Here is a 13,146-nt window from a genome sequence, read left to right as displayed (position 1 = left end):
GGAGTAAAAAGACCTGCATCAGCTAAATTATTAACAACAAAACAACAAAAAAACATACATTTGCAAATTGCCATTGCCATTCACACCCACGTGCCAGCTTGAGGGAAATTTTCATTCGCACATAAGCAAACCAACACTTATAGAAATGTAAAAAAATATAAGAATATTGTGTAGGAATGTATTTAGTTGGGGGGAATTGGCTGTTAGTCTAAATATACATATGCAGAAAAGACACAGTGCCAATTTAAAAGGCCTGAATAAATATGTGCTGTTATTGATGGCCTGGATTGCCTTGCATGTATTTTTAAACCATCCTCCCATATGGCAGGTGCTTAGGCTGAGTTCACTGAACCTCAAAAGAAGCAATAAAAGTAAATGTAAACTTTTAAAAATGCGCACCCATTATGTAAGGGCTGTTTTCCTGGGCTTTGCATGTTTGTATCAGACAAGTTACGACTATATGAAATGTAGAAGAAGAAAGAAATCCTTAACAAGAAACCTGCTTCATGTCTTTTATCGCATACATTCATTCACATAGTGATTGCAATTCAATCCTGCACAAAACTAGCTTCATAAATCGATGGACACTGCACAGGCAACACAGTATGATAACTTTCAGGATCTATGAACACATTCAATCTGTAGGTAATGTTTAGGGCTTCAGATTTCAAATGAAATTTAAATGTGATAATTCTTCTGGCAAATTTCCCCATAAGGGCTGGGAGGGGAATGTGATTCTAACTTTTGGATAATGTCAACTTCATATTGGCCAAGGTTATCATTTGTACATTCTCTATGATGACACAGACCTTAAACTGAGATCATTACAAAATAAACTGGGGTTTTCTGGGTCTCCTGTTGCCAAGACAGCAATTCTGCTGAAAGTGAAAGAGTTCAAAGTTAAGCTCCTGCAAAGGGAGTGAATGAAGTTGTGTATTTGGCTATTAAAAGTTAAATTGCAGATAATGGAAATAACATGAGGAGAAGAAGAACGTGTTCTCTCTTCCTTGTTTTTCGGATGGCAGGGATTATCTGTACAGATGTGGGAGAAACAAAGGTGAAGAAAGCATATCTTATGTCTGGATATGGGTGTGTTTGTGTGTGTATGTACGAGTACAGAAAAAAGAGAGCACACATACACTACAAAGCTACACTTGTAACTTTATTTGTGCTTTTTTAATCGTCTCTTGGCGTTTTTGATTAGTCTATATCACAACCTGCTTTTCTCCATGTGTCCCTGCCTCGCTATACATGTTAGGAAAAGTGACAAATCTTGGAAAGCTGCTTCAACCACAAATGGAAAAAAGAACTCAGCCAAATGCCAACTGGCAATACATTTTGCTAAACATTATTCAATATTTCGATATAGATTGTAGCTACTTTATCAACATCCTGAATAAATCAAAAAGCTTTTATAACATTTGAGCAGAGTTTAGTTTTGTAACCCCCATGGTTTTGGGTTCAGTGGTTGTATAAGACAATAAACCCACAACCCTCTGGTGGAGATGTCATATAACACCATCACACCATAGGACCATGACCACAGACATCGACCTTGAATGTCACAGCCTTGGAAAGGACAAAACCAAACGGTTGGTCTTGACAACAATGTTGTATTGCGCTACAAGAACACCATAAAAACGCTTTTTAAGAAGAACGGAGGGGAAGCTGTAACTCAGTTTATGCCTCGGTAGTCTTCTGTGAGCTGCAAAACTCTGGTTGTATCAAGTTAAGTTCATGCCCCATTCCAATTATTTCTGTAATAAAAAATAAACAAAGGATGATGTCAGCCTAATTTAGACAGCATGAAACAAAGAGATCCAGATTTGAGGCAAAGATTTGTCATTTAGGGAAAGAGTTGTATTGCTTTCTTGCGGAGAAAGCCAGCATCAGCAACTTAGAAGCTCATTTTAACTTGTTACTGCCTGGAATCCCAGCCAAGAAATAGTCTGGCACATTACCTAGTGCAAAATGGCAAATTGGTATATTTGGTTGTGGTATGGATTAAACTATATTAAACTATACTGTATGGTATGGATTAAACTTAGAATATCTATGGTCACGTCAGCAGTTGTCCTGTGTGCTTGTAGAGATTTATTATGTGTACTTTTGGGGGGGGATCTTATCACAGGCCCAAATATTTTCAACAAATACTCTTATCTTGTTATGTAATGAATTGTATGACATGTTTGTTAAACATCTTGCACACTATGCACCTATTTCAGTATACTCTACATAGTTCTGGTGATTTTCATCCTCTGTATTTTTCCACAGGTTGGTGGTTCGTCAGCACCTCAGAAGAGCAGGGTTGGGTCCCTGCTACCTATCTCAACTCCCACAGTGGCACACGGGATGACTTGGAGCTGGGGGCCTCTAAAGCTGGGGAAGGTAAGTCAATGGAAATTGTCCTGCCTCTGCCCACCCACACACAAACGCAACCTCTGTTATACACCCACAGAGACACCACCTCTGCTCTCAATCGTCAGTCTTTGATCTCTGACAAAATGGAGCAAACCCGTCCCTGCTTAGCCTACGCTAACGGCTCACGCCAGGCTGGTGTGAACACCTCTCTCTGTCTGCCTGCCATCATAAGCACGCTTGAACAGAGTGCAGATTCAGGCCTAGGTAAACAGCAAGGACGAGTGCCAGGAGAGACCAGACCACAACCACTGAAGTGATGTGATGTGCTGTACAGTAATACACTGTACAGTAGAGAATATTAACTGATATGACCTCTGTGGACTGAGCTCATGAAAGAAGCATGTGTGTCTATCAGCAGGAGGGAATAAAACATGAGAATGTTTTACGAGTGATGCTACTTACATTTTGGTCATTGCAAATTAAAAAACAAGCTCTGGCATGAATCATGCATTTCATGCAATGTCTGTATATCATTGTGCAGATATTGGAGATAAGTTACAGTACAGTAGACAAGTGTTAATATTACGTTTCGTGAGCTTACTGGCGTCCGAGCGATCCAAAGCCCTGAGAAAGAAACACACCTATGTGGAGTTTGGTGTGCCAGAACATAATGCTGCCACATGTAAAACTGAAGACGCCGCCAATCATGCAATCATCTTGATAGCTCTGTCACATACTGTTATCAAGCAATCGTCTCATTCTTTAAGCATTTTCAATTTTAGTGGAGAACACATTTTAATGATAGAGCTATATTAGTGTCACGTCATTAGCCTTTGATAGCTAACAGGTAATGCAGAAACTGCAACTTGTTCGTTTTGTTGAGAAACTACAAAAACTGAAAGCACGGACATTACGTGACGCTTTGCACTTCCAAACAAACCTCAAGATTTTCCAGCACTCTGGCCAAAACATTTTTTTGCTGTACAATTGCTATACTCTCTAACAATGGGACCCAGAATCCCCTTTGGTGTTGTATATCTTATGGCTCAAGGATGGAGGGAAAGAGAGAGAACACTAAGAATAATGAGGCTAAACAGTTTTACTATTTCACAATATGTTAAATATGTGTATATGTCCTTTTCTCCCCATTTGGAACACAGATTTATCAACAGAAGATTTCAACATGTATGCATATCCCAACTGTATGACCACAGACGGACACAAATGTAACAAATACACCCAACACTCCTTATCTGCTCTGTCAGAGATAGCTGGAGTTTTCTGACAGGTTGTTTTAGGAGGGACAATCTTTCAGTGTTGTTAGTGTTTATGTGTGTCTTGTCAGTTATGGGAATGGCATGAAACTCATAAAGCATCTCTTTGTCAGTTATTTGGTCTTCAGTGCTACCATATTGTCACAGAATAATTGCACGTTTCTCAAAAAACTGCATTTGGAATTAATGAACATTTTTGTGAGTTTACCCACTTATGGAATTAAATCCAAATCCACTTAGTCCTTGTTTTGCTCACATTTAATACAAAAAATAAACATATAGCCTAAAGGAATAGTTAGACATTCTGGGAAATGAGGAGATTGACACCAGTCTAATGCAGCAATTCATTAAAAATGAAAATAATGCAAATAGCCAGTTAGCTTAGCCTAGCATAAAGGGAAGAACCTAACTAGTCTAGCTCTGTCTGACGGTTATTAAACCCACCTACCATCATCTTTAGAAGCTCACAAATGAACACGTTATGTCTAAATAGATTTACTGGAAGTAATAACTTCCTGGAGTCTCTGCTGGTTAACTGGCAACTGCTTAGAGACAAGAGCCGGTCCAGTACAATAACCCCCGTAAAATCTTGAATTGTTTTTTTTTACACCCGTTTTTTGTATGAAATAATAAGTTTTATTTTGTAATCTGTAGTGACCTTTTGACAGAACCAGGCTATCCATGCTTCCAGTCTTTGTGCTAAGCTAAGCTAACCAATGGCTCCCAGTGGCTCCCAGTGGCTCCCAGTGGCTTCATATATATATATATATATATATATATATATATATATATATATATATTTCCCATAAAGTCCTTATTTCCTTTTTTTGTCATCACATTTTGTTTATTTTTTATATATTTAAGAAACAAACCGTGACAAACAATTACAAACAATCCAATGAGACGGAGAACGCGTCCCAGGGCCAAAAAAGAGAGGAAAGACAGGAAGGAGCAAGACAAAACAACACACGCAGGAACAGACACACATACACACACACACACAGTTTTTTTGTTTTTGTTTAATCATATAAACAACTGCCTGGAATTATTATTTAACATGGTCTCTGATTCTTTTTGATGTTCCTATCATTGGAATTAAGAAGAGGGATAAAAAATATTTTCTTTTTCCTACACAAGATCATTTATAGGTGCCCCATCATTTTGGTATGTACCACAAGATCTCACAGTTGGCTGCAATAATCCCCATCTCCATTGTTTTACCTACAAAAGGCATCGGGAAATATAGACCTTCTGAGGCGCATAGCTCCAACCAGCTGCACTCTCAGCTACTCTATTAATTGGATTGCATTCTTGCAGCAGCAATGTGTGTCCCAGATGCTCTAACACAGGATGGGAAAACCATGCTAACAACTCCTAATTACAAGCCGCAGAGAAGATCTCTTGGGTTTAACATTTCCTCTGTAACCCCCATCTGTCCACTCTAACTGTCCAACATGTTTTGCTTTGTGGTCTTGTCTTTATGTCCATGTAGCTAATAATGGGGTTCTTCTGGTTGGATCCATGTCATTTGTCCGCTGTGTTTGTGTAACATTTGTGCTTGCTTCTTCGTCTCCCATGTTTGTTTGTTTGTTTGTTGTCCTCTGGTCATTGCCTATGTCTGCCAGTTACTAAGCGGCATAAGGCTCATCTGAAGAGGCTGGACCGGAGATGGACGTTGGGGGGTGTCATCAGCCGGCAGCAGAGCCGAGGTGAACTGAGACAGATGCTTCATCACCTCTCTCCCCCCCTTCTTTTGTTATTGTTCCCCCCCACCCTGCCTTTCTTTTTGTCCCTTACCACATGGCTCATCTCCTCCCTCTCCACATGCACATATTTGTTCAGTTTTTCATCCCATGTTTTCTTCCAGCAAATGCATTTATCATGAGCCACAATCCACTACAACTAACCACTAACTGACTTTAATATAAAATGAGCCTGGAAAGCAAAGGTGAAATCATCAACTTTATACACACCAATTATTGATGCTAAGCTCAAATTATGTAACAAAATTGCTTTTTGTAAGCATGTCGTTACAATTAAGCACTCTGTGCCAAAACCAGCCTTCCCAGAATCACAGAAACTGCCTACTCATTTGAAAGTAATTGTATAATAGACTTTGAAATGCCTTATGCTGCATTATAGAGCCATATTTTGCTTTTTTATGAGCAAATCAAGCGTGCAAATAGTTTTTTTGTGTAGTAGAAACAGACATTTATCCTGCTGTGGTGCAGATAGCAACCACTATTGATAGATAAACAAAGAGCAAATCTCTCACTTATTCATAAACTTGCACATGTTCTTCTTACCATGGCCAAGGATTCTTTTTTTCACAGGAGATGCATTTGGATTGCTGACAGTGGAGTGAGGATAAGCTATTGAATTCCGTCCAAACTTAACGCTTGGCAGTGGAGGCTACTCTCTGGAGTGGGGAGAGAATTGTTTCCAACCTAGAACTGAAATCCTGCTTTGTATTTAAAAAAATAGTAAAAAAGGCAGTTATTTTGCTGACTCTACAAGAATCATTTATAAAGTTGATGCAGGCTATGAGTGTTGTTGTTAACATAACATCGGATTCAGAGTTTCCCTTCATTGCACTGCTGGATATTGTTTGAAAGAAGTTGGTAAGAGGAAAATGTTTTACCAGACCTGACACAAAGAGAACCAGGCAAAAGTAAAATAAAGCGTACAGAAATATCTTTATCCTGGAGCCTACTGTAGTTTTTGCCAGTAAAGGGGATTAACTATCCCACACCAATTCAGCTACACCACAACCTCGGAAATGGGAAGAGTGTGTCACCAAAATGTTGCTTCCTGTTGCCTTTTTTTTTTGAACACACACCTCTTCTCCCTGTGCCGTCTGTATTTAGGCAGGAATTGCTATAATGACAGGAAATGATGTCTTTGCTCTGCCCCTTTGCCTCATGGGAATGCATAAATCAGCAGGAAGCCAATGCTCTCTATTATGGGCAGAGTTTGGAGATGCCTGCTGTCACAAGGCCAAGGACACTGTTAGGACTCTAGTTGGCGGATGAGCTGTAGTTCCCCTTGTTGAATACATTTTGAGGAATATGCAATGGTACTCGTTATTTTGTATGGACTTTATTGGATAGGTGAGAGTAGAGAGATGACAGGAAATGAGGGAGGGTGGGAATGTTGTGTTTCATGGTCGACCAGTTGTTGATCCCATCATGAATATGATTTGGTTGGGATGACTGATTTGACCACATTTGATTTTTTGCTATGCATTATATAACAATATCATTTGCATTACATAGCATCTGTGTAATACTAATAATATAGCAATCCACAATGTTTAGTTTTCACAAATCTCAAAATCTTAGCTATGTTGTCATTCTCTGTTCATGCTTTGGCAGAAGAGAAGTACGTAACTGTGCAGCCCTACTCCAGCCAGGGCAAGGATGAAATAGCTTTTGAGAAAGGCGTCATTGTGGAGGTGATTCAGAAGAACCTGGAAGGCTGGTGGTTTATTAGGTAAACTTCTGCTCACTTGCTTTAGACAGTTTTTACTTCTATACAACTGTAAAAATTAAACTTCTTTAAAAAGATGTTATTTATTTTCATCTCTTACATACTTTACAGGTACCAGGATAAAGAGGGCTGGGCTCCAGCCTCTTACCTAAAGAAGATGAAAGATGATCTCTCTCCCCGCAAGAAGACCGTGACAGGCCCAGTGGAGATAATTGGAAACATCATGGAGATCAGCAACCTGCTCAACAAGAAGGCCATGAGTGAAAAAGATGTGCAGATTGAAGGAGTCCCAGAAAGCCCCCAGGTGGCCAAGAAGGAGATCAGCCTTCCAATCCCTTGTGCTGACTCCAGCCCTGTTAGTCAGAATGGAAAAAGTAAAGCAGAGCCTGCCTCACCAGCTGTAGCCCGCATCGCCCCTCATCGGATGGAAATTGGTTAGCCATATCACTGTTAATGTTTTAATTTCTGTCATAACTTTAATATCTGTCTGTCTGTTATAGTAGATTACTAATTACTCAATTTTTTAACTTTTTTTAAAAAATGTCATTATTTATAAATGTCTATTCTTGAATGTAAATGTTTTTCTCTTCAATTGTTTTTACAGGTTCTCCAGTTCTCAGGCAAAAACCTCCTCCTCGAAGAGATGCCACCTTGGTAAGAGTGTGATATTTTAGCCATCCATCCATCACTTTTACATGACATTGATTGTTACTAATGCATCATTGTGTAAGCCGTATTTTACTGCAATGGCTGGTCGAAATGGAGGTGGTTTTTAATACTTTAGGGGTCCAGCCCCCTCTCAAAAGTTGAATCTGAGGGGTTGGGAGATAATTTATAGGGTACAAAAAACAAAACAATATGATCATATATTAAATGTTACTTAAACAATCATTTATCAAGTCTGAGAAGTTTAAAGGTAAGATCTGTCTTTGGTGGAAATGCTAACAGCTCATCTGTCCAGCTCAACTGTAGATATCTAAACGTTACAAGGAGCCCCAATCAGATGCTGTTTTTGTTTGTAAGCGGCCAGAAGTCAAGAAGGTAAAAATCTTAATCTGAAATGTAACTAGTAACTGCAGCTGTCAGATACTGTAAATGTGGTGGGGATTAAAGTACAACATATCCCTTTCAAATAATAGTGCAGTGCAAATGTAAAATAGCATGAAATGGCTTTACTCAAGTAAAGCCCAGGCCCCTCAAAACTGGACTTGAGTATAGTACATAGTACTTGAGTACCCTTGTGTTATCTTCCACCACTGACAGTACATCTAACAGTGCAATTTCTTCCGTGCTTAGGGATTTCAGTTACCTTCCCCACCAGAGCCCCCTACAGTTGAAGCCGAGTATTATACAATTGCAGATTTCCAGTCCTGTATATCTGATGGTATCACTTTCAATGGAGGACAGAAAGCAGAGGTAAGCACTTTTTTCAGGTTTAACTTCAGTAACAAGAACAGCTTAAGTTTGGCTACAAACCATATCTTGCTGTATCAATGTATTCATCACAGCTCTGTTAAAACTATGCTTTCTCAAAGAATTTGAATCAAATAAAAATGTATAAATGGCCATTGTATAAAGACACTTTTTTTTAAATGCATTTTAGGTCATTGAGAAGAACTCTGGTGGTTGGTGGTATGTCCACATAGGCGAGAAGGAGGGCTGGGCTCCTTGTTCATTCATTGACAAACGTAAAAAGCCCAACCTGAATCGTAGAACAAGCACTCTGTGCCGTCCAAAGGTTCCACCCCCAGCTCCGCCTGTCAAAAAACAAGACTCAGTGGAACCTGCACCTCCAAGCAGCCCCGGGTCTGAAGCGCCAGAGTCCCCAGTGTCTCCTGGAAGGCCGGTGTATGAAGAACCGGAATATGATGTCCCTGCCATTGGCGATCTGGACATGGAGTCTGAGTTTGAGTTTCTCAGGGGGGAAGGCTCCTTGGTGGATGTAAAAACTGAGGACACTTCCTCCGAGAAAGGATCCCACCTGTCCTTCAAGCCTTCTTCGGCTTTGTCTCGCCACAGTGCCTCCTTTAAGATGTGCGAGTCATTTGAAGATGGCCATGAGGCAGAAGGGGATGCAGAGGGAGAGGTAGAGTGCATCTATGAGAATGACGGCTTCCAACCCTTCAGGGAGACGCCAGAGAGGCAGTGCAGCAAGGACTCAAATTCCTCTAAGACAAGTGTCTTGTCAGAAACTGGCAAGACTGCACACCCGACATCAGGTGGGTGGAGACGTGCAGGTAATAAGCTCAAGATAGACTTAAATGGGAGCCCATTTTCAGCCAAAGCTGAGGAGGCATCCAGTCCTAAATCTGCTTCAACTGAGTCCACACCAGATCTTTCCAGAACTAAAAAAGACCAAGATGAAAGCAAGGCATCCTCTTCCATCAAGTCTTCCTCTAAACTAAAGCCAGTGGTGAGGCCTAAACCACAACTAGCCAAGGCATCCAGTGCAGAGAAGATGGACATCAGCACCTTGAGAAGACAGTTGCGGCCAACAGGGCAGCTGAAGAATGGCACCAAAACTAAAGGTGAGGACTCTGAGACAGCTTCAGTCATCTCATCAGAGGACTCCCTCTCTTCTCAGAGCACATCCGATCTCTCCTCCATCTATTCTAAAGGCAGCCGGGGAGACTCTGACCTTGAAGGCTGCAGCCTGTATCGCACCACAGATCCCTATTTGAAAGTCCAAGAGACTGAACTCAGCTTCCCTGCTGGAGTGGAGGTGGAAGTGCTGGAGAAGCAGGAAAGTGGATGGTGGTATGTCCGCTGGGGAGACACAGAGGGTTGGGCTCCGACTTATTTCCTGGAGCCTGTCAGGCAACAAGATGACGTGGCAGGGTCTGAATGTGATGGCACCCCGACTAAACCTGAAAGCCTAAGCAAGTCCAACAGCCTGGAGAAGAATGAACAAAGGGTACAGGCGTTGAACAACATCAATCAAAACCTAAAGAAGGTCACACCACCCATCCCCTCCAAGCCTCCAGGTGGCCTAGCCAAACCCATCAGCTTGTTTGGTTCACGTAAGCAGAATAGCACCATACAGCAGCAGGTTGTCAGACCTCAGTCTGTCTTCATATCGGCCCCAATAAGGGACGGTCCCAGCCCTGTTGGTTCTCTTAGGAGAAACGAGTCACTCAACTCCACGGACCACCCTCGTGCCAGCCCCACAGTGCGACGCAACGCCTCATTTGGCACTGTGCCGCGCAGCCTGCCACCGAACAACATTGCGCTACCCAAAAAGAACAGATCTGGTACCAGTAGCTCTGAATCTCTCGGTCTCAACTCTCAAAAGAATGCCTTCCCTATATCCACAGTGAAACCCAAGCCCCATATCATTCATAACAACCTCAGTGACGTGTATGTGTCCATAGCAGATTACCATGGCGATGAGGAGACCATGGGATTTCCTGAGGGGACGAGTCTAGAGGTCCTGGACAGAAACCCCAATGGATGGTGGTACTGCAAGATTCTGGACAATGGCAGACCAAGGAAAGGATGGGTTCCCTCAAATTACCTCGAGAAAAAGCACTAGCACTCGTGCGGAGAGCTGGCAGAACTCTGAACATGCGTGTAAAGACTACTCAAAAAGATGCATTTATTTGTGAAAAAAGGCAAACCCTAAAACGGATTAAAGTCTTACCTAAAATGAGCAGCCATATCAAATTGTGACATTTAAATGAAATAAGACATCTGGTAAAAAAAGTCTAACTATACAGTGGCTGAGATTGGGACTTAGTGACCCAGCCAAAGAGAACACCAGAGAGCGGAAAAATGATTTGATAATATTCTTCAGTGGTTACCTTTAACTTGAACAAAGATGTAATTTTGTATCCACTCCTTGAACCTTTCTCAGTAAGTTTTTTGTTGTTGTAATTTTTAAAAAACAACAACATTTTAAGCATTGAAAGCTTACTGCATGTTTGAAATTATTCATTATACTGACGATGCCCTGAGCTGTTGAAGTTAAACCTTTTTCTCCTCCTTTCCATAAAGGAAATCTCAGTTGTTGCCAAAGCTGCTTTGTGTTAGTCTCACCTTGGTGCTCTCTGTTTGCATGTTTTTTATTTTTTAAATATCTCCTTATACCGAATGTCACCTTTTTGTGAAATATTTAATCCATTTAACTGTGTAATATTGTGCCAACAAACAATTTGTGAGCATCTCTGATTATTACAGTATTTTCTTACACTTAAATGAAAATATAAGTATTCATTTCAAAGGCTAAATGTCCAAAATTAAAACGTCCCTGTCGTCAGTGGAACTTATATTTATTCATTACTTAAAAATAATATTATTACTTATTGTATTATTATTGTAAGAAAAACGTTTGACAACCGCTAACACATTTCTTAGAATGGCTCTTTTAATTATGATAACATTTTGAATTTCTGCTGGGCAGTAAATTTGACACAACTCTTCAGCTGCAGCAGTACTGGGATGCTCCCTTTTGTTTTATGTTAACTGTGTGACCAGTGAAGATAACTGAAGTGCCCAAAGAAATAAATAAATGCACTTTTGAACAATCATTAGTACTTTCTTTTTTCATAAAATTTCCATCACTCGTAGTTTGTCCACACACCAGTTTTGGTCCTCTAGTACAGTGTTTCTCAACCTTTTCTGACATTTCTTTTGCAGACTGTGTAATCGCAATGTCCCCATTTCAAGCCCAGGGGCCAATTATTGCAATCATTTTCTACTGTCTGCTATCAAAAATAAAAGGCAAAACTACCCCTAAATACTAAGAAAAAATAGTATTGGTATTATTTCTTTAGTGTCTCTGTAATTTGGAAGCCATATATTGTCTCTGTACTTAAATAATTAGATTAAAAAAAAAACTAAACTGATTTTGTACTTTGAGGAAAATATTTAAATCCAGTTGAAATCTCATTTAGTTAGACCTCTCCCTTTTTATTTTAAAAAGTATTTGGGAGTAGTTTGTAATTATAAAAAAAAAAAAGAACACAATCTTTGTGGAAATATCAGAAAGGCTCCTATTCTGGAGGCGGTGTCGTTTGACTGATGGTAGCTGGAAGAAGTAAATGGCACAGGCAGACAGCGTGTTAGTGTTGAAGTTTAGTTTAAAGTTTAGTTTGTTATAAATTTATAACAAGAGTAACACCACCAACATCTGTCTGGACCCAAGTGACTTATGCAGGTACGTTTACGTGCTGTGTTTAATGAGCTGCAGCTAGGCAGCTAATTAGCTATGTGGCCTGCTAACCGATGCTAGCACATGTGCTAGCAGTGCATTTTTCCCTGGTGGCGAATGGTGTTTGTTTGGTGGCTCGTTCAACAACCGAAAGTGCAGGACAACGTGTCCATGTGTTTGTTAGAGAAGGATACTTTAGAAGGAAAGCTTATGTTGGTTGTGTAGTACGGAAGAGGATTAGGACCACATTTAAGATAAATTATTGAGTTCTGTGTTTAGAGTCAGAATTCTGCCTTTTTTTAAATTCTGACGTTATTCTCAGAATTCTGACTTTAAACTCAGAACTCAAATACATGTTTTCACAATTTTTTCAAAAGCCCAAATCCTCTTCTGTAGCCATAAACCCCAAAATATAAATGTAGCCTACATCTGGTTTTCTCTCAAAGGAGAGCACAGAACAATAGATTTACAGAGCAAATGTTTGTGACTTTAATGCTCCACAAATGTGGCATTTTGTGACAATCACCACTACTGTTTCTAAAATTCATGTGAGAAGTGTTAAGCCCGTCACTAGTGTTGCATTAAAAGCTTTGTGCATTGGAATAAGTAGAAGATCTAAATATTGAATGTTTATTGCCAGTATAAACACACATCTGTGCATATCTAATATACAGCTAACGTTTTTCTCCAGCTGGATTTTGTTATGCAAATAAATTAGATCACATTTGGTTTCCTTTCATTTCTTACCCATAACACTGAGCCAGATAGTGGTGTAATTTACATTGATTGGGCTCACCAGGCAGCCTCAACTTCAGAAGAACCTGCACGTTTGACTTTGGTTTAGATGGCTTTCATTCTGTGGTCACTGGGCTA

The 13,146-nt window shown here is 40.2% G+C and overlaps 1 protein-coding gene across 3 annotated transcripts in view; it reads left to right on the top strand.

The window, feature by feature from the left end:
- LOC117960442 (SH3 and PX domain-containing protein 2A-like) overlaps window positions 1–11,001 on the top strand; it is a 46,477-nt gene extending 35,476 nt beyond the window's left edge. For 2 of the 3 annotated variants that reach the window (XM_034898343.1, XM_034898346.1), the window contains 7 exons: window positions 2,275–2,388; window positions 5,261–5,344; window positions 7,010–7,127; window positions 7,236–7,558; window positions 7,729–7,778; window positions 8,421–8,540; window positions 8,728–11,001. In XM_034898343.1, coding sequence (XP_034754234.1) covers window positions 2,275–2,388; window positions 5,261–5,344; window positions 7,010–7,127; window positions 7,236–7,558; window positions 7,729–7,778; window positions 8,421–8,540; window positions 8,728–10,656 — 2,738 coding nt within the window. In that variant the 3' untranslated portion in view covers window positions 10,657–11,001. The remainder of the gene's footprint in view (window positions 1–2,274; window positions 2,389–5,260; window positions 5,345–7,009; window positions 7,128–7,235; window positions 7,559–7,728; window positions 7,779–8,420; window positions 8,541–8,727) is intronic. The other variant, XM_034898344.1, reaches the window with a different exon arrangement.
- Window positions 11,002–13,146: the final 2,145 nt, after the last annotated feature.

Source organism: Etheostoma cragini, chromosome 17 (assembly GCF_013103735.1).
Source record: "Etheostoma cragini isolate CJK2018 chromosome 17, CSU_Ecrag_1.0, whole genome shotgun sequence".
Taxonomy (NCBI): Eukaryota; Metazoa; Chordata; class Actinopteri; order Perciformes; family Percidae; genus Etheostoma; species Etheostoma cragini.
This window is presented reverse-complemented; position numbering and strand designations above follow the sequence as displayed.